The 22,193-nt window shown below is 39.9% G+C and overlaps 1 protein-coding gene across 7 annotated transcripts in view; it reads left to right on the forward strand.

Annotated features, from left to right (window-relative positions):
- LOC103357729 (Kv channel-interacting protein 2) overlaps window positions 1-22,193 on the forward strand; it is a 108,907-nt gene that overhangs the window by 60,497 nt on the left and 26,217 nt on the right. Inside the window, exon 3 of one of the 7 annotated variants that reach the window (XM_008282410.1) lies at window positions 20,564-20,568. The exons of the other annotated variants lie outside the window; for them this stretch is intronic. Coding sequence (XP_008280632.1) covers window positions 20,564-20,568 — 5 coding nt within the window. The remainder of the gene's footprint in view (window positions 1-20,563; window positions 20,569-22,193) is intronic. 7 annotated transcript variants of the gene reach the window in all.

Genomic DNA, 22,193 nt, shown 5'->3' on the forward strand with positions numbered 1-22,193 from the left:
GTATTGTGGCGTTTTTGGCTGTGCCAAGGTGCTGAGGGACGTGCCATTTAAGTCAGGCATGGAGAGACAGAATTTACTCGGCTGTCAGACTGTGTGTGAACCTAACAGTGATTTAACCTATGCAAAAAAAAGGGACACATGACATTAAGAAAGCCTCTTGTTAATTGGTGTTTTTATTCCACCTCACTGGATAAAGTCAGTGGACCATGCTGGGAAAAAAATAACTTTTTTATGTATTGTATTCCTACTGATATCATGTGTTTCTGGTTAGACTCGTGTGCCTATAATTAGTTCTGTCAATTGTATCTATAATCACAATCCCCTGCCTGTCCCTTAACAGACCTACACAAGGGCCAGGAGCCTGATTGTGTTAGGGTCCGCTGGTGTTGTGTACATATACATTACTGATTACAGTCATTTGTAATCACTCTCCTGCTTTTTTTTTTTTTTACCCTTCCCTACCCACTAATTAGTTTGTTTCATTAGCCTCTGTAAAGGAAGCAAGGCGGTCTTGCTGGTGTATGTGTTTGTATGTGTCCTCTCCCCCTCCTCTGCCCCAGAGCTTTGTTTCTATCGATTTACCTAATAGAGGGACAAGCGCTGTTTAGTGCAATTAAAATGTTTTAAATACTATTCAGCTCGTTTGCGCTCTCGCACACAAAAACGTACATTAAGTACACCACTTCAAATAAACCTCCACTATCTTCCCTTTCCACTTCTGCTTTGCATGGCACTATCTTAGTGTGTACATGTTGTGGCTTTGGCTGTATAGAATCTCTGTGAGCCCTATTGATCTGTCCTTTAACTAAGCTCTTATCTAACATAAACAGTCCAAGCTGACGGCACAGGTCTCCTTCTTCATCCTGTGCCCTGTCCTCTCCCCCTACAGTGCTGCCTTTCCCCATTGGAGTGACATACTGTACCTCTGCTTTATATTATTATAATGTCTCACGCAGCATGTAAAGGAAGCTAGAAAGCAAAAGTAATCGGAGCTCGTTCTTGCACAATTTAGTAAAATGAGCACAAGATGAAAAAGCAGTCTCTTTGCAATAAAAATGAGACAAATGTGTTGCATTAACTGAAGAAACAGCTACCGCAAACAGCTGGAGTTTGACATGAAAATGAAAATTGTCTAATGTTTAAATGTGTGCAAATATCATACAGTCCCTATATGGTGCCGAAACAAAACAGTGAATCTGTATTTCAGAGTTTTCATTTTATACGATTGTATGGATAATTAGTTACAGTCATGCTTACAGGAAGAACACACCAACAGAATAGTAATGAGTATGGGTATGCTCAGTTTAGGTGAGTCAGGAGGCATTTTCAGAGAGAATGGGAAGACGTTTTGACTCATCTTAGAAGGAAAATCACTGCTATTACTTATAACATTAAATGATGGCTGAGCTGACGTGCATATTACTAAGACCCTTAAACTGAGGCAGCTAACTTGAAGTCGAACTTGTCATGTAAAGACGTGTCAAAATGACTTCCCTCAGCTTCTGCCGCTGGCACATCTAAATGGGATGTAGAAATAAGTAGTAGTAGTTGTGCTTAACAAGTCAAAATCTGTCTACAGTTACTTATCAATGGCTCAACAATCAATCCGTGTCAACAAACTCAGCTTGTCCTTGTTGTCGGTGCATTTTTAACCCGTTTACAGGCAGCTATTCATTGATAGCTAAATGCATTCTGGTTCAGTTTCTGCCAAATAACAAATGGCTGTTTTGCAGTCGTTTCACACGAACAAAATGCAGTTAATTCGTTCTCATCAAATTAACAGGTGACACTTTGTGCCCTAACGACTTTACTCCATAGTAACTGTACACAAACACGGCGATTTGCCTTGTGAATTACTTCAGCTTGTAATAAATAGCCATATTTCATGTCTGAAGATTAATGTGTTTGGCCGCTGTGCAGCGAGCAGCAATACACGCCGCACGTTACGACAAAATAACTCTCTTCAGGTGGTCGAGATCATGCGTTCATTCTTGCAGAGACTAGCTTGCTTTGACTTATTTATTTCAGAAACTGCACCACTGCACCTGCTGTACCACAGGAGGACTTTGCAGTATACATATTAGCACCAAGAAATAGTCACATTCATTTCCTTTTTCAGAGTAGGAGTCATTTGTTAGGGGCTCTGACATTTTTCTAAATGAAACTGGGTGTTAATCTTCCTCCAAAGGCCATTAGAACTTTGCACTTTCTAATTAATAATGTCTGATTACTTCACCCACGTGCTCTTCCACCTTTCTGTTGCATGGGCGTGTGCACTCCGACACCAGTGAAAGTAAATACACACATCAGCCTAGACTGACAGAGACACACACATTTCCGCAAATGCTGTTTTTCAATTCTGGTACCTTGAAGCCAGTTCTCTTTGCAGCTCACTTGTGGACATGACCAAAGAGATTTTGTTATCAACCTTTCAGTCATGAATAAAATATGTTCGGTCTGAGCTTTGGCCTCAGCATAGAGGTGCTGAGATTTAAGTGTATTTGTATGTATGAGACAGTTCTGCTCTCGCATTTTGGATGTTATTATGAAAACTCTCTATTACTGTTATTTTGGGAGGAGTCTGTGTGCTTGCAGTTGCGCTGACAGACAACTCCTGTATCCCCAAAATGCTGTTGCTATATATTTCGAAACACTGAAAAAAATATTCTCCCAGTGGGACATAATAGAAAACATTTCCATTTTCAAGGTGTCTGCATTAGGTGGTTGGGTGGTGGTGATAGTTTCACCCAGGGAAAAATAGGGATTGTGTACCTTTTATTTCTATTTCTTTTCACTTACTATTTGGTTTGTTTAATCCTGTTCAGGACTTCTGGACCCCAGGCCATTTGGTTTAAGTGACAGGTATTATTTTTTTTATTTTTTGAAGATTTTTTTTTTTTTTAATATTAAAAGAGGGACGTTTGTCATGCATTTAGAACCATACATATGTCAAATTATCAGAAAATTGACTTAACATGGTATAAATGCCTATAATGAATACCAGCAAATATTCCAATGGACCCCAAGAAACACCTTCTACGTATGGCAACATGAAGGTCCTAAATAGGGTTAAGCTAAAGGTGGGATAGCAAATATTTTTGACAACGAGCAAAAATTCTGTACTACACTCTCAGTGTATTCTAATTCAAGTGTTCTGAGAGAAAACTGGACTTTAACACATCCTGTAGTTTGTTTCCATGCCTAAGAAAATCTAATCCATGACAGGAGAGTTTAGCCAATCACAATGATCAAATAACATAAATAGCAACAAAGTCCACAGTTATTACAGAATGTGGTGGGTTAGATAGAGGACTGTTACTTTCCAGACAAAGCCACAAATAAGTGTTGACTTTTAACTTCAAAGTGTGTGCTCATCTAATGGGACGGGCTTAGAACAGAGAGGAAAGACAAGAGTGTTTGTCTTTCCCAAATTTCTGCCTGCTATAGCTTTAAAATGCATCTTTTCACAATGCGTTTGAAGCTTCTTTTTCTTTGAGTTATCACCTCATCTAATATACGATTGATTATCTCAAAAGTAGAAAAAATCGGAAAGCAATGCAATCAATGGCAAAGACATATTGATTAGAAACATATTTGCAATGTGTCCCAAAGAAACAATAATAATAATAGCATAACTGGGAGTGCAGTTTAGGTGCATTAATGTAATTTTTTGGGGAGACGGGGCTGAGCTGACTTGTTTGGGGACTACTGGAGGCGGTGATCAACTTTTCAAGCTTTAAAAGTCATCGCTGCTCCACTGCTGGTCTCCTGATTAAACTTCGAAAAGTGATGCATCATGTTACCTCACTGAGTGTGTATGTGTGTGTGTGTGTTTCCTCAGAATTTATCGCCTTCGAGCACCTGTAGAGTTTATTAAGTTTAACTGTGTCACGTCTGCACCTCCCCTCTTCTCCCTGACAAAGGTCATTACAAACCTGTCCATCAACTCCCTCTCCTTTTTTGACACTAAACGTCAATTTTAGGCGCGATGAATAAAACATGAGCTGCCTGTGATGGCAAATTCTGACAAGCGCTTGCAGGGAGGTTAGCGAGCATGCATGTGTGTTGCTGTATTTGCATGCATGGGGAGTACTAAGCCATATCACAGTGTGTGGTAACCGCACTCGCAGTGGGAAGGGATTTGTTCATTACCATAAGGATGACTTATTCCAAGCTAAAGTCCCTGCTTGTGTGTTTTACCATGGGGTAAAGAGGAGACACTCTGTCAGGCTGAGATGGCTCTTGCCTCATAGCGGTGCATAATAGGCAATATGAAGACCCAGCAGGAAGCAGCGCTGAAGCTTCAGTTTTGAGTAGACATAACTTGCAGGGCAGAAACAGAGAGATGTATTCAGATTCATTTACAAGATTTTGTTCCACTTCATTTAAGACTATTATTTTGCTGACTGAAGTTGCAAGTTGTGACAAGTTGTGTGTAAGAAAGTGAAGGAAAGGAAAGCGAGAGAGAGAGAGAGCAAACAAGAAGGGGTAGATGGAGGAAGAAAAAAAATAAATGCCGCCCTCTGTCACGTCTGAGCTCTCACACCCATTTTAGGAACACATTCAATTTGTTGCCAGACATGTGAAGATTCTCGCTTTAATTATATTGCGTGTGCTGATCTGTTTTTGTCTGCTGTCGACACTTCCTGACTTGCACATTCAGAAAGAAGATGATAAGGTGTCCTAAAAATAAACTCCTTGAGGAAGTTCAGGGTCAAAGCATGTGCAGGGGAAAAAAAAGTTCCTCTTTTGAAGATCTATATTTAAAAATTACATTTCAGGTTTTTTTTTTGCACGTGCTGCCGATTTTATGCACAAGCGGTGGCATTCCAGATCAAGTTATTAAAGGAAAAGCGACAGTTGGTTTGTAGTTATTTGTGCTCCCTGTGTATGCTGAATAATCCCTCTGTGTATCTGTTGCTTGCTTTCTTATCCTTTGTTTTCTTTGGCATCAGTCCCACTGTTTTAGCCTTAATCTGCTCCATGCTGTTCACATTTTGCTCCGTCCCAGGCTGATTGAGTCAGTGCTCTGGCTTGCTCTGCCTCTTAGGTACCACGCCATCTACATCGATGCAGGATCTGCAGTTTCTGCTCCTCATATCCACATCCACCATGATTTATAGCAGGTTACAGGCTTCTCACCTCTGACTGGCTCTCCAACTTCCTCTCAAGAGGTAAAGACAAGAAGCTAAAAACGATGTGTGATTAAATTTCAGTTGTCGCCCAGAGCTACAGCCGATATGAGCTGTATTTTAATTGGATGGTACGGTACATTAGGCTGTTCCTGTCATCCCTCATCTCTCTAAGGAAGAGTACCATCATCCGGCGCAGAACAGCCTGTTGATCTTCAGCCGCTTGTAGGTCAGTTTGCGGTGCCGGTGGGGATTGGAGGTGGAGGCCGTGTCCCTCTCGCTCCTTCTGCTCTGCTCTGCCTTCGTGGTAGCAGCTCCCTCAGCATGTGTCCTCCTCCTTCACGAGGCTGCTTCTTGCCCTGCCTTCAACCTCTCCCCCCTTCACCCCATCCATCCTTCCCTCATATTTCTCCCCCTTACCAGAAAGGTGTGAAACATCACCATCATCCATCATGTGTATACACACACACACACCTCACATGAGCTAAAAATAAACCCCTATTAGTAGCAGTCGGAGTGTGTTGGAGGGGGGGTGGGTGGGGCGAGGGGGGCAGTAGTGGCAAAACTAGGAGTGAGTGATGGAAAGAGGAGGAAAGAGAAATCCAACGCAATGTGCACAGAAGAAGAGGAAAGGATTTTATGTTTTAAATCGTTCTCAGTGATTCAAGTTTATTTTATGACACAAATGCATTGATTTTAGAGGTAAATGAGATCTTTGGTGCTTACGAATATGCAAATATATACATGGCTTGATACGCCAGACTGAAGACGTGACTTCACTCACAGGCTTGTGAAGAATGTTTTAAAGAATTTAAGTACATTTTAGTCATCAGGACCGAAGCTGCAAAGAAATGGGCGTACAGACGGTTCAACATTATCATGGCTGAGTGAGACAGACTCACAATTCTGTCTTTTAAGTACACTTCCAAGCATAAATCCCTCACAGCATTAATGTATTTCATCAGTTATTTCTTGAAACTGTATTTTACCATAGCCCAAGTATTTCACTCCCTAATTAATGCCTGTGAATGTGGAGTCTTCTTTTGTGTTTACCTTTAAAAAAAAAACCCACTATGGGACTCCGTTACAGCCAACAGTAAGGACCAAATGTCCTGTCTGATTAAAATTTTATGAGGTGTCCTGAAGCAGAAGAGTTTGGTCACGGTTAAGTTTAGCTTTGTTTGGTCTTGTGACTGTTTTGCCGGTTAGAGAGTACTGGGAAAACGCATCATTATGCTTTTTTTACTCCAGAGGATTGCATTTATTTTTATTTTTGTTCTTGTGTTTGTGCAAAAGGAATACAAATGAATTCTGGATTTTAGTCTTCTCGGTCTGATGTTTGTCTCTCTCTGTGTGTGTCTCTGTCCATGGTGCTGAAATACAGCTTCAGCTTCATTTACCTCAGACTCATCTGTTCCTTTTAACCTTCAACTTATCAAGTACTTTCAGTGACAGTGACGTTGTTTGGCTGTGAGTGGTGTTTTATTTTCCTCATGCTTAAAACTTGCTGACTGTGCAGTCCAGTTACTTCAATAAAGCATCCATTATAAATGCATATCAAGCCAAACAAGAATAGGATGTCCTGTCTTTGCATTAAAGTAAAACACATACATTTAGATAATGCACATCACTATGGCTATACCTCTAAATGCACACATTCTGCCCATGTAAATGTATTGCATAGACTACAAAGAAATACTAATGCTCACCTCTATCTTCAAAAGTGGTGAAGTGGAACGCCCTCATCTTTTTCACCTTCAATATTTTCCTAAAGATATCTAGAACTACACAAGCAGCGGGTTTCATTACCTCCCCTTGACTTGCTGAACCAGTCCATCTCAGCCCAACATCTTATCTGTATAAATCATGAGGATCTTTATATTTTCTCCACACAACCTTCACATCTCATAATATCCTCTCATCCCCATATCTTTTTTTTTACTTGTAGTTTTTTTCCTCCCGTAACCCATCTCTCATCCTTTGCTTCTATTTCCGCCTATTACTGTCTCCTAGAGATGCTGCACTCTTGCCAAACCGCAGCATGTAGCAAATACAGAAATCTGTGTCTGCATACGTATGACCAATAACAAGTCCTGGGTTATTGGATGGCAGTGGTTTACACAAGATTGTGTCGTGGGATTTGTTAGCAAAATAACTTGGTTGTCAAGCAGAACCTCTAGGCTGCACTGCTATGTTGTGTGTTGTTTCATGTACAGACAGCCTACCATTTTCAATGCCATTTGAAAATATCATTACCAAGTTCAATAAAAATACATTTTTTAATAGGCTTTTCACACCTATATAAGGAGTCGGGTAACTAGATATCAAGATGATGGATGTAGTTATACTGTGTTTACTGTAGAACCTCAGTGTGCAAACCTGGGGAACTCAAAAGAAACCTTTAAAAGGGATGTTATGTTTTGTTTTTTTTGGTTTTTTTTGTCATATATGTAGTTTTACAATGTTCAATGTTCATCTCAAACATGCCCAAAGTTTAAAATATTGAGGTAAACATAATAACTATGAGCCAAAAGCTCAGGCTTCAGATGGTTCTGACTTCTAGGTTTTCCAATTTTTCTTCCTACTTTCATGAAGCGCTATTCTCAGCAAGTTCCAGACGTCAATACAGTCATCTGGTTGAGGCATAGCATGCCAAAAAAGAACAGACAATAAAGCTCACAAGCTCGGATGTTGCACCTCGGCAGGCTTCCAGAAGTTGGCTAATCAGAAGTAAGTGGGCTTTTAGGTAGGACGGCCGTAAAGAGACTAAAATAGTTTGTTTTAGACAGAAGATGAACTGAGGCGCTGCATATAATACCACAATAAGATGAGTATGGATTTTTTTGTACTGTGAACCATGCAAAGCTACTCTGCAGGCTAAAAATAATGCTTCATTGCAACAGAATAAAAAAGTAAAGCTATAGTTTGTATCAGTGTTATTAAGTTATGACTATTTCCAATAAAATTATGTTCAACCAAAAGCTCGTAACTTTTCCTCTGAAATCAGATGTGTTTTTTTTTTTGTTTTTTTAAATTACCTCTTACTTAATGACTGGGAGCTTAAACACTGGCTGATTAAACATCAAATTGTTCCAAGTAGTATTATGACATTATTTAAAAGGAATCTTTAAGAGTTATAAACTTAACTCTTAAAGATTCTTTTGAACACAAATTTTTAAGTTGACAATCGTTAAAAAAAATGTTTGTTCCTCCATTGAGTTTTTCTTCAGAAGTTTTTGGTTTTTCTGTGCTTTTGTTCATGTAGGAGAGTTAAAGAAATGTATTGAATTACGTTTTTTGTTTTTAACTCTAGTTGTGTATTTGAAGAGTTCATTTGCAAAAACAGATAACTCCATCTTCACAAACCTTCAGAAAACCCACTTTTCATCGCCTACCTGAGACAATATCAATCAAACTTAAATGATCTCTTTTTTTCACGTCATTTCTACTGAGTCAAATCCACTCAACTTCAGTTTGACTGATATTATCTCAAGCAAACAAAAACAAAATAAGTTTTATGAAAATATGCAAAAGTTAAGTTATCTGTTTTTGCAAATAAATTCTTCATTTGGACGCACAATGTTTAAATCTTGAAAACAAAACAACAAACAATAACTCTGAGTTATATCAAAAATAATGTTTGAAACCTTAAATACCTTATCTAAATCAGTAAGTTAGAATTTTTATATCACAAGCGTGCGTTTATATAAGTCTAGTGTAATCCCATAATATAGATAAAGACAATAGAGTTCCCCTTTAACAACCCCAAATTACCAGCATCCACAGAAAATGTTCCCTTAGGAGGACATGATTAAAACCTACCTATAACTGACCCTGATGCTTCCACTCACAGAGAAGATCAGCAGTACTGAATCCTGAACTGTTTAGAGCTTCATTAAAGTGTACCTGTTTCCATAGTATGATATGGCCATTTGTGTTTTTTAACTGATGACATGATCAGTTTTTTTTAATAACAGCCACGTTGGCCAGGAAAGGAGGAGGTCAGTGGAGGGTTAAGAAGTTGAAAACTTGCTGCTCGAAAGAGAACCATCGACTAGTGAGCAAGTCATTATTCAGTGATATACTGAAGACTCTGCATCAAAGGAAATAAATAAATGTGAGCTGAAGTGAAGGCGTGAATAGCGATACTCAACACATGGAGTCCATCAGTCATTAAGCACAGACACAGTTGTTCTACAGCGCTAATCTTTCCTTGAGATTGACTAAATGTCCTTGTGCACCACCACCACCACACATATGAACAAACTGTACATACATGCAGTGAAAAGCCTCTTTCCATATACATACACACACACTCACAGATAAAGACTTATAGCCCTGATTTGTAATTCAGAACATTCAATTTACACCTTAATGACTTGTTCTCAATTTTTCAGTTTTCAGGAGAAATTTTTAGTAGTATTTTGATAAATAATTAATTTTCTAATCAGTACTTTCCATCCAGCCCCTCAGTCATTAAAGACTAACTAACTCAATGAAAGTGTATTTTCCACCCTTGGTTGACAAGTTTCCTTGGCAGGGGGATAAATTTACTGCTAACTATAGCTATCAGAGCAGTGAATAAATCTAAGCTAACTATAGCTATTAAACGCCTCAGGGATCTTTCTCAGTTACATTCTCGGCGCTGTATGCTCAGCGTGTACACCACAGCCTTCACTTTTAGTACAAAGTTCCTTTTAACTTACCAATAGATTGTGCACCTTAAATATCTGTCTTATTCGTTATTTACTGAACATGAACACACATGCATGAAGTAATATGATTAAAGTATGACGATGTTACTATTTATGTGCAGAGTCATTTTCTTACGTTTTCCCGTGGTCTTATTTGTAAAGAGCCCCCGTGGTGTGCTAAAAGTGGCACTTGGGTAATTTGTGTGAGTATTCAGGTGCACCTGGATTTGAATAGTCTTTTAGTTAAAAAATTCCAGGGCTGTGATGAAATTGATTCGTTTTGTTATTGATTGCTCTGCTGAATAGTTTGTGGATTAATTGAGCGGTTTGCATAAAATGTTCGAAAATAATTACAAATATCCATCACAGCTTCGCAGAGCCTCAAAGAAGATCTAACATGAAAGATATTTGCTGTAAATCCCCCAAAGAGACAGTTACAGAGACACTATAATATGAGACAAAGCAAAGTAAGAACTCTTGGAGCCGAGATTTGTGTCGTTTGTGCTTGAAAGATTGTGATTGTGTACGCTCCCTAAGAAATGGGTAAATCTGAACATCAGTAAAGACTTTAACTTTTGCCTCGATAAATACAAGTAAAGTCTCTGAAAAGGTTGCCATGAGCCAAATGTTAATAATCTGATGTCTTTTGTTGAGTTTATCTGGGAAATCCATGTGTAGATGTTTGATGTCAGCAGAGTTTGAGCACAAACCAAAATAAAGAAAGGAGGTTCAAGGTTTGGATTAGTCAAAGAGAACAGGGTTGGTGTAAAGTCATCATGTATTACTTTATGTCAAATTTGTTGGCTAATACAAGGGGAAAAACAACAATATTAGCATTTTTGACTAATCTAGAGAAACATTTATTTCTATTCCTCTTCCAAATGCTCCTTTATTCTTTCATCTGTCCGCCTGCTTTCGGCTTTGTGTCACACTCTTTGTAATGGACAGCAGTGGATGGGAACAAAGAATGGGTGCACATCAGGCCTATCCACCAGGGAGGCCGGTGGTCAGAGGCACTAAAAGTCTGATGGACCCCAACTGGGACAGGAGCTGTCACTTCTACTCAGCCATCCGGGCATGAGGAGGCGAGACCTCGGACAGGGACGACCTTGAGAGGCTCTGCTGCTGACCTCTAGTCAACATGACAGAGAGAGCAGGAGAGAGTGAGAAGAGGGCAAGAGGGAGAGAGTCGATGAACGGAAAGTAGTGAGATAGAAGGCGAGGTAGATGGAGGTGGGGCTGAAAAGAAAAGGACAGATCGTGTTAGTAAGAGTGTGAAAGAGAGAAAAGCAAGTGAAGTTAAGCAGGTGGAACCAAATCAGAGAAAAGCTGAAGGAGGCTTTTATTTGATGCAACATTTCAAACCTAAACACCATTTTCTTTACACCTCTCCACTGCTGCCCTTGTTCGTCTTTATCCCTCTTTGTCCTCCGACTCATTTATTTCAGCATCAGCTGGCGGTAATCAATTCCACGGCACGCCAGGACACATTTACATTTAGTGCAAAGCATGTTTCATCAACAGGATGTCACAAAGTGTTTCACAGACTCACAAATTCAGATAACAAAGGGGCAACCCTCGAAGGCAAACAGTCGAGTTGGCAGATTGTATCACTGAGGATCATAATGAGCACCGGGTTACAAAACTGTAATTCATGAAAACAAGACTCAGCATCTCTGAGTGTTTTGGATAAATAAAGCCACACAATAAAATTAGCAACTATAAACTTATGTAATAAATAACTAGAAATAAATATATCTTGCCCCTCTGAGAGACTTCATCACCACCGTTCTTGACTGGCGAAGCTCAATGTCTCTCTTCTCTCTATTACTGTAAACGTGTCACTCGCTTGTCATTTTCTCAAGTGGCACTTGTCTGTCATCTTTTCGCTCTTCATCACTTTGACGTCTGTCAGTCAGTTGTGTGCACCAGAAGCATGTTTGTGTGGGCGTGTGTGTGTCTGTGCGTCTCGGTGACTGTGTCACAGTTGTCAGTGATACGAATTATAGTTTGGGGAGCAGAGCAGAGTTCAGCATACAAAGCAGATAAGATGAGGAGGTTTTCCAAGACAACTTTGCATAACTTTTTTTTTTACATGATCCCGGAAAGACACACAAACAAACATGCTGGAAATATTAAAGAAAGGGAAAGACATTTGAAAGGCAAATGTGTAGTTTTGTATTCAAAGTTGTGATTGTTGTGATTTTAACTTTTTAAATGGAAATTCTGATCATAATGTTCTTATGTTTTCTATGTATGGTCCTGTGTTTTACACTGGAGCCACTGGATAAAAGTTCAATGTATGGCTTTGTAGATATGAAACAATAAAAGGAAAGATGTAACTGTGATTGGCTTCTTTATTACATGAAAGATAAGGCTTTCCTCTATTCAGTGCAGTCTTAATCATCAAGCAGTATTATGTTAAACCTTTAAATAGTTTTTATGAGGAGCTGAAATGCTTTTTTTTTTTCCTTTTTAAATCTTGTATTGAAACAGGAATGTACTCTATGAATGCACTCGATTGATCTTCCACAGACAAGTCCTTGGTGAAAGTCAAACATATTCAAATGGCATTCATATGGAAAACAGACTACACACTACATGAATGATCTATCACGCACAGTTTCATGTGTTATTAAAACTGTGGCGTCCTTGAAAGGCTGCCTGAGCTCACACGCTTCAAGACATCACATGGCCACGGCGTCATGTACAACAGGTTGAAGTGTGTCGTTTGATTTATTTTTGTTCCCACTTCATCATCATTCCACTAATACTGCCACCATCTTGTCGCCATCCTCCTCTTCATCATCACGGCGAGCTCCTCCCCAGTTTTTTTTTCCCCTCAGCTTATTCACCTTGATGTCACTTCACACCCTGCCCTCAGTCGTAGTGGTGTGTTCAGCCTGTTCCTGCTCTCTGTTCTGCTGCTTTCCCGCTGTTTTGTCTGCTTGTCTGTCTGCGAGTCTGCGTGATGTCAGTCTGACTCCATCTCCGTTTCCTCAGATCCAAAGCCTTCTGTGTGTGCGTGCGTGCGCGCTCGCTCGCACGCTCGGGCACGCTCACACACATATGGGTATGTGTGATCTCATCAGTTCCCACCTCCGGTTCTCCAAATCTGATTCCTCTCAGGGTTATTTATAGCTGTGGAGGCCCACACCACTCTGTGCAACACGTCATGACCTGTGCTCCTGCCTGCCTTTGTGGAAAAGGTGCACACAACACTTAAAGGCAATTTTATCAGGTGTGAGATTGTGTGTCCTCTCTGTAGCGGTTTTCCAGGTTTTAGAGAACACGCTGCCTCACGTGTGTGGTTTTTAGCTGACGTTTGCTTATCCGTTCATCTTCATGTTAGTATAATACATGCAAAGGGCAGTTTTACTATGTTCATTTCCCTTGCAGAGCATATGCATGTGAATGCTGTTTTCCAGCCACACAACAACACCTCTCACATACGCTCGCACATGCAGACGTAGCGAGGTGTGCATGTCTAAGCTGTTCAACTGATGAGCGAGATAGCTGAATACAAATACTCACTATGAGTGTGGGCTATGCAGTAAATACTCCTGGAATAAAGGTTAAAGACTGGAGTTGGCTTTTGATGGTTTTATTAAAAGCAAGATAAAATGCAAAAGACTGTCCTTGCTGGAAGTGAAATGTAGCATTTGCTTCGATCAACATTAGTTCACAAGAGGTAAAAGTAATAAATGATTAAATAAAACTGCCAACAAAATATTGCAAACTGTAGCGTCTAAGGCATGTACACAACAATCCCACATTGCAATGCTTCATATTTCATTGATATGACCGATTACTGTTCAGGTGACTCCACATCTTTTAGTAACAATAAAGAAACGACAATCATGTACTAATTCCACAAGTGTCTGGTGCACAGTGCAGGGAGGAGTGAGGAAAGTTGTGATTTTGTTTTTACTTGCCCAAGTTTTTGGGGATAACTGTCTCGGAAATTCCTGCCTTCACAACACATACAATGAATGTAAATGTAATTTTATTTCTTGTGCTCACATATTCAACAACATGTCACAGTGTGCTTGTTAGTCTGGATAATCCACACGGCAGACTGTCAACAGATTTTGTAGGAGCTTCAGCATTTCTCCAGCAGAAAGTAACTCCAATTCCTGTTTACAGGTAGCTCAGTGCATTATTCTGAGTAGACAGTGATTGTACAAAGACTGATTATAGAAAATCATGCTGCTGTTCAAATGTCATCTTTTTTTTCAATACTTTTAGACCCTCAAAGAATTCTGACATGAATTGGGGCAAACATTTTGAATGTCTGGCCAGTTAGGACTAGAAGAAAAAGAGAAAACATTGGTATTTTGGTTGAGCTGTGCTTTTAAGCTCGGAGACGTCAACCTTGGATCATGTGAGTGGAGTAATAATAACTGAGGTCAACAGTAAGCGTTATGAATAATGACAAAACTGAAAAATATTGGCTGATTATGACCGATCGTATTCCTTTGAGCAAGGATTGAAATAGAAATATCCTCAGACAATCGGAGTACAGTATATTTGCTTCAAAGAGTAGCAGGAAAAGGATTAGAAATAATTACCTTCTGGGAGGCGTTTTCAACTTGTGTATGAAATAACGCCACTTTGTGTGCGTGTGTGTGTTTCTAAGTGTGTTGGCGTGTCCGCTCCGCAGAATACTAATGGGCGCCGTAGCCTGCATGGCCATGATAATGAGGTTTGTCATGTCTACAATGTAATATCAGGGAGACAGGAGCGCAGAAACTTAACTGTGCGTAGTGAAGCACACACTGCAATTTGTGTGTGTGTGTGTGTGTGTGTGTGTGTGTGTGTGTACATACATGCATGCTGGATCAATACATTCGCTGGTGCAATATAATAGATGAAATGGGAATGCCTTTCTGTGTCGTTTTTACCAATACACGGGGCTGTGTGAAAGTAAATGGGGTATGAGTGTGTGTATGGCTTTGTGTGCACTCAAACCTGGGGAATTGATAGCGTGTGTGTTGTGTCCATGACGACAGCCTCCTCTGGCCCTCTCTGTGTCGCTCTGCCTCTGTCAGTCTATCCCTCGCTCGCTCACACTCTTTAGTGACAGTTGACAGGTTTAACACAATGGAGCATTTGACTGGGCCTGAATGTCAGAGGCAATCACAGTTTCACTCCTCTCCTCTGCTCTTCATGGTTATCTACATTATATCTTACTCCCACATGTAAGCAATTGGTTTCATTCCTGATATTCATCTTGTTTGCGTGCGGTTATGTCATCATGTCTGTGCCTCAGTCGCGTACTTTCCGCCCTCTGTGACTTTGCAGGGTTTTTGTGTGTGCAGCGCGGGCCGATTTGTCCTTTAGTACAGGTTGGATCATTTTGTGCCTTTTGATTAGCTGCTGAATCAGCGTAGCGTCAGCTCCACGTGCTTGTTGTCATTGTCCTATTGTCCTGTTGTCCATTGAGACATTCATGTAGACATCATCACATGGATTGTGAGCCTAGCAACAGTATGTGTCCTTACCTAGGCTGGTATGAGTCAGTCAGAATAATGAATGATGAATTTAGTCGGCAGTTGTTCTCTTCAACAGAAGAGGTGTCAGAGTAGATATGGCACATGCTTTAATTAGAGGTTTGTATTCCACATGCATGCATTTGAAGTCATTTGATGACATTTTGTTGCTGGAACAGGTCAGCCATGTCAGGTCAGAGTGCTTCTCAAGGTTTTTATTCTTGTTCTTTTGCCTGTGATGAATAAGTTTATAGAGTGAACCGGTGACTCTTAGTAATTGCCTTTTCTGGTCAAACACCAGGGCAGCCAGCTGCTTGCCAGGCTTTATCCATTGCTCACTTAAAGGCCTGGCTTGATGAGATGCTGCTACTGACTTGGCACCAACTCAAAACTGCTGCATGCACTCGGGTAGTGGATAGAACATTTGAAAGACACATGAAATAAAGCTCCATGGGACCATCTTACAGAACATATTCTGCACATTCAAGCCTGTGTGTAAGCAACTGAGTGTGTGATTGAAGAAGCCAGAGGGCTTGTGTTGGGTTGCGTTTGAAATATATGTAAATACTTTAATCTACGCTGACCTCTAGTGGAGGCTGATTGAAGTTGCACTTGTTTTATTAAACGTCCAGAGACTCCGGTGTCTGTTCATTTACATTTCTGTTTTGTGATTTCTTTCTGCAGTGTGTGTGTCCCTACATCCTCACCTTCTTCACTACTAGTCATACTCACTTCTGTATTATTTTGTAATTCTCTTTCCTCTCTTACAGTCTGTTGGTCTGTCTTTCTTCCCCCACAACCTCCTTTCCGATTCTCTTTCTTCTCTCCCAGTAGGTTTCTAGCCATCCAGCACCTGCTTGCTGGCACTGTGAAATTCAAAGTTCACTCATTGTGCATTCAATACATAGTATAAATAATACATTGTTTATTTCAAATCCTGCATACAAAACTGGTTTTGCACTTTTGTATTTGCTCGAGTCGAAAACTGTAAATTTCCTACATTTTTTGTATCCACATATTTCATAAATAGAGGTGCTGATGTGTTCTGTTGCAGCTCTTGTTGTTTGTATGCTGTGCTGGGCCGTTTTTGATGCAGTGTGTTGCCATGGTGCATAATGGAAAGTAATACAACAACGCTAGTTTACAAGACACACTGTCAGTGCACGTACTACACAAAACACAGCGAGCCTCATTCAGACATGCTGAATAGTTAATTGAAAGTAGGTGGCTTTTTTTTTTGAATACCTTTTCAATACTTCTAAATCATGGGGGAGATAAACAAAGAATGCCTTTTCAAAACAGATGGTGCGTGACCGTGTTTGTTTATCATGGGTGCACATGGGGCAAGCCTTGATGTATATGATTATGCACACAGGAGGAGGAGAAACCTGCTACTGTTTACCTCTAAACTTAGCTGTGTCATAACACAAAGTTGCACAACGATGGAGATTGTGATCACTCACATGTGTTGACCATGTGGGCTTTTCAGCCACTGGTCATCATGAGCAGCTCTGAGGAGGGCAATGGAGTTTTTTATGCGCTCATACTCATATTCCCACTGTCTTACTGGCTGTTTATGAGGAAAGGTGAGTTGCGCTTTCTGTAAGTAAGGATTTATGTTGATCCCGCACTGTAAATTTGTCAGCTACTTCTTGTTAGAAGTGCTATTTTAATTAGAATCCTATAGTACGATATGGGAGCGTAGAGAATGAAATACGTGAGAATGTTGTAAAAGGGCGTATGGAAGATTTTGTAGGTTATGGGTGATATAGAATCCAGCATTTATTTTGGAGTGTGACCAGCGAAGAGATTGAAAATCGGGACATTTTGCAGTCTGCTGCACATACTTTCATTATTCTCCTCTTAATATATCTGTTGTGAATACGGTACTGCAGTGCCAAATGACTGGAGTAACCTTTTAACATGGCAGAGAAGGCAAGTAAACAAGAAGAATGTGTATATTCAGTGTCCATGTAAATGTGAAATAAAGGATATGAGATTAAAAACAGCAAAAAAATAACAAAATTTACAAAATAAGTAAGAGGTGTTACATTTACATAAAGTTACATGTTGTCTTTGTGCTATCAACAAGTGTATTAGTATGTGTGAAGTGAAGAGACAGTCTGGTAGTTGCAAGGGTTGAAAACAAAGCAACCATAACTACATGAACGTTAATGAGACAGTGTGAATGAAAGCAGCATGAATGAAGCACTGTTTCCCTGTAAATCATCATACAGTGTGTTGTTTGGTGCTACGGCGTCTGATCTTTGCCCTCGGTGTCCACTAGATGTCTCAGTCTAGCTGGCCTAGGATTTGAAAGCTGCCTTATTCTTTAGTTTTCCATTTACACCGTCTCTTTTATCATGTTGCATTATATCCTTATTGACTCTCAGTGTGGCTCGGCTCACAAAGAGACACCGTCACTACAGACAGCATGTTCAGCCAGAAAGCTATTGATTCATAATGCATTCTGTACGTTCGTCCGTGCCGTCGCATGATGCAAGCAGGTCAGGAGAAATGTCTGTGTGTGATGGCTGGAGAGAGAGTGCGATGTTCATAATCATAACAATTTGAGCTCTTCTCTACTCTGGAAAGCTGTTTGCAGTTTCTGCTCGTGTTGTTTTCTGTGTGTTTGTTAGAGTCCTTTCTCTTAAGCACGGTGGTCAAGCCTTGTTGGAGCAGAGATCGATAATCGTGTTCTTCAATTAGGATGTTCTGTGGATTAGAAAATGTACATGCAACTAGGATCTATACAACAAGACACATCCATCGCAGCTTAAGTGTCATTTAGTTTTGACCTTCAAGCGCTTTGGAAAATACATTTTTTAGATAAGAGCGCTGCTGGCCTGAAATCTGTCATAAATCTTTCCCCACTGCTTCAATTCACAATCCATCTACCTGAGGGGATCTCTCAGTGCTCAAATGTCAGATCACTGATTCATAACATCCCCCCGAGGCCTTACATTTGACATATACAAACAGCGCATAAATACTGAGACACGAGTCGATAAAGCCGTCCGCTTGAGTCTATCAGAAAAACTCAAGAGCCCATCAGCACAAAACGTGAGCCAAACTTTCCACAGTTTAGCACCTATCAGTTGACTGACTTCCCTCCGTGTCTCACAGCATCTCTTACAGTATATTTAGAAACAGAAGAAATTAGGAAAAATCAATAGGAGCCTGAGGGGAAAGTTTGTGTGTTTTTCTTTTTAAGAGCTGAGCGATTCCGATTGCCTCATATTATAGGTCACGTCAGACAAAAGAGAGGAAAAGATGTTTTGCTTTTAAGGACACATTAGTGTGAGATGTCTCAGCAGGGCGCTCAAAGAGCAACCTCAGGCACTCAGTATATTTAAGCGACTGTATGAGAATGATTTCGGTGATAGAAATCCGAGTTTGTTTGATTTTTTTAAAGCAATATCCTCCTTATTATCATTCTCTTTGGACTGGATTTCTTCAAACGCTCCTCTTGACTTAACAAACTGCAACAAACTGTCTATATTTCAAAACAACATCCATACATAACATCATACCAAATACATGTAGTGAATATGTAATAAATATGTAATGGTACCTGATTTTATCAATCATCCTTTTCTTCATTTTACTCTAGTGTAGTTCTGCTTTCTCTTATGATTCACTTGTAGTTCTTGAAAAGAATGGTTTACTACTTGCAAGAGACAAAATTCAGCCATTAATCTCTAATACAAACTGACTATGCTCTGTGCTTTACAAGTATGAAATATGAGTCCAAGGTTAGATATAAGACACTAGATAGTTTCATTGTTGTGAGAATATAACAAAGCTGCATAAAGAATTGTTGCCCTTGGCAAATGGCAAACCTGGCCTTTATGACCAGTTGAAGTCTGATTTTGTGTAATAAATGCATTCATTATTACATTTAAAATACATCGAGTAAGCAGATGTTACAAGGAAAGGCCAAAAGAAAATACAAATCTCAGGTAAGAAAAAAAAAATACAAGACCCAAAAAACTAGCTCACTTTTAGTCTGAAAAAAACCCCACAATAGTCTCCACGTTCCACTCCAAAATAGCTTTTGTGTACCCCTTACAAACCACAACAAGAACTGACACAGTATTTTCAGGAACACTAGAGAGTCTAACACTGCGGAAAACAACACAAAAACAACACAGCCAGTTTCCAGTTAGGGTGCACATGGAGGTATTTTAGGTTTCAACTACCATCCAAATAAATTAGAGACAAAAAATAAAAGATCAAATGTGCTATTTGTGTATGTTAGAGCTGCATTTTGCGACGCGCTCTCTGAAGATGGCACTGTAGAATGATAAAAGGTGAAGTAATAACTGTGTCTGGGAATTTTTCGTATAGCTGTTGGCTGTGAATTGTTGCCGATCTCTGAGATAGTAAACAGACCTGTTGCACTCAATTTTTTATGCTTAATTGAACTTTAGGATGACTCAGTTGTCCTTCCTTTGGAAATTAAACATATTCAAAGTGGGTTTTGTGTAAATATATTCTTCTTGTTGTACATTTGATGATAAATAGAGGAGAAGGTTTGGGTAGGGGACTAGTGAAGGAGCGGAGGACACATCTGCAGGTCCAATTTTCTGTGGTGACAGCCAGAATGAGGTGAAAAATCCTCCAGGAGGGGAGCAACGCTGGAGGGTAATAAAGAATAGATGCCTCTTCCCTCTGTACTTTGTAGATCGCTACACAGAGGAATCTGACCTTCGTCACTTTGGCTCTTCAGTTTGTCCTTCCTTTGTTCCTTCATGTTCTCTTTCTGTCTTTTTCTTGCTTCTCATTACTCTCCCCTGCCAGCATGCCTCATGCAACAGCCAGCCTCCCGTCTTCTTCTCCTCAGCCTTTCCATTCCTCCCCTCAAATGACAACTCTTCAATAAATAAGTGGGCAGAGAAATCATTTTTAACCAACAAGTCAGGCTCAGGTTTCTTTCTCTCCATCTCTCTCTGTCTCTATTGTGAGCGCGTGGTTCAATATTTCTCTGTTTACATTTATCCTGTGTGCAATCAGAGCTCTGCTTCAATACAAACCCGTGTGCATTACCGCCATAGAGCGAAGACTCAAACTGCTGTTTGTTTGGCTTCGCATCACATACGAGGAGAATGACGTCATGTAAGGTTTCCTGTCACCTCGTCTGACTGATGTGTGTGTGTGTGTAGACATCAGGTTGACCCACATGGTCCAAGCTGATGCTGTTTATTTGGCAGACGTCTCCATAATGAGGCAGGCTGCTGTGTAGCCCGGGTGAAAATGTGGCAACAGGAATGTCAAGAAAGAGAAACAACAGCAGAAGTGAATGCAGGCACAGCACATTTGTCAAACGCCCCGGCTTACCTTTCTCATACTCTCCTCTCTCCAAAGGAAGAAACAGATTTGGAAACACAGTTGGACAATAAGACAAAGAGTGAGCGTGCCTTTTTCTCCGATACAGTTATTTTTGCAGCATAAGGCAAAGCGATACCCTCGCTGGGAGTCACGCTGGGAGGGGCAGAACATCAGCTGGTGGGTAACAGTAGGAGCCTGCACTGATTCTAAGTGTCTCAACCTCACATGATGACTGACACACACAAGTAGGTTGTTTGACACTTGACACGGGAAATAATCGAATCGCTTACAGATTCCTTGGATAAGAGGTGCAATGTGATTCTGCTTTTTTTCATTAAAAAAACATAAAACCTCCTAAAACCAGCCAATAGTTATAGCTAAAAGCCACAGGTTCACAGTATTACAGCAACCAGGAAGCTATTTATTAAAACTGTAAAAAGGGAAATGTTTATGTGAGGACAAAAAGTAATTCGAAAGCATACTTTTTATTTATGTAATGGATACGTTTTGTCGTCTCATTCTTTTACATCAGCTATTACACATTTAGTTAGAAACTGTGCAAAAGTCAATTTTCATGAAGTTAGTTGATGTTTTGTGAGAGCAGAGCAGACTTCCATTTTAGTTCTACCTTCCCCATCCATTATCTATTATCGATTATCCATCTACTATCTCTTCGTCTTTACCGTAGGGGGTCACAGGGGGGCTGGAGCCCATCCCAGTTAACTTAGCTTGAAGGCAGAGTGCACCCTGGACAAGTCGCCAGTCAATCACAGAGGAAAGACAACCAAGCACTCAGTAAATTTAGAGTCACCCATAAACCGAAGTACATCTTTGTATGCCTATGATACATTTTTTTTGTTCACCCTCCAAAACAAACTAAACCACTTTTCTGATTTGATTAGATTTTCTCCCTGAATGCCATGACTGTAGCGTAGCAGGAAAGTTTTCCAATTTTGAGGAGCCACAAAGTCTGTAAAAAGTCAAGAGGGACTAAGTAATCTGCCATTTTGCATGCTGTTTGTTTTATCCTAGCTTTAAACTTTACGTCATTGATGTGTGGGAAGTTATTGAACTTCAGTCACTTCCAGTCGTGATATAAAAGTATGTTTTTTTTGTCTTTACAATGTTTTATGAAACAATTCGTGGTTGGTAACACCAAGAAAAAACAAAACAATTACACACTACTTTGCATTGCAGGATACCTTCTACCTACAATGTCTCATTAGATGTATTGATATAACCACAGAAGAACAAATATGATGTAAAGATGCGTGACAAATAAAGAAAACAAAAAACTTGTGCTCTCCACTCCGATCAAAACATCAATGATGGTATTATCCTTTAGAAGAAATGATGTTTATCCCTCCATAGAGTTCCAGAGACTTGGAGAATCAGGGTCAAGGTACTTTGTTGTGGTTCAGATGTACACAGTGCTGTTTATTTTAGTTTTTCCTTTAATATATCACTTGTATGTTGAACAATTCATTTTAGACACAAATTTAAAAGTTTTCTTTGAAAAAATAACTTAAGTCATGCAACAGTGG

The sequence above is a fragment of the Stegastes partitus genome, unplaced genomic scaffold, assembly GCF_000690725.1.
Source record: "Stegastes partitus isolate 25-593 unplaced genomic scaffold, Stegastes_partitus-1.0.2 Scaffold270, whole genome shotgun sequence".
In the NCBI taxonomy this organism is placed as follows: Eukaryota; Metazoa; Chordata; class Actinopteri; family Pomacentridae; genus Stegastes; species Stegastes partitus.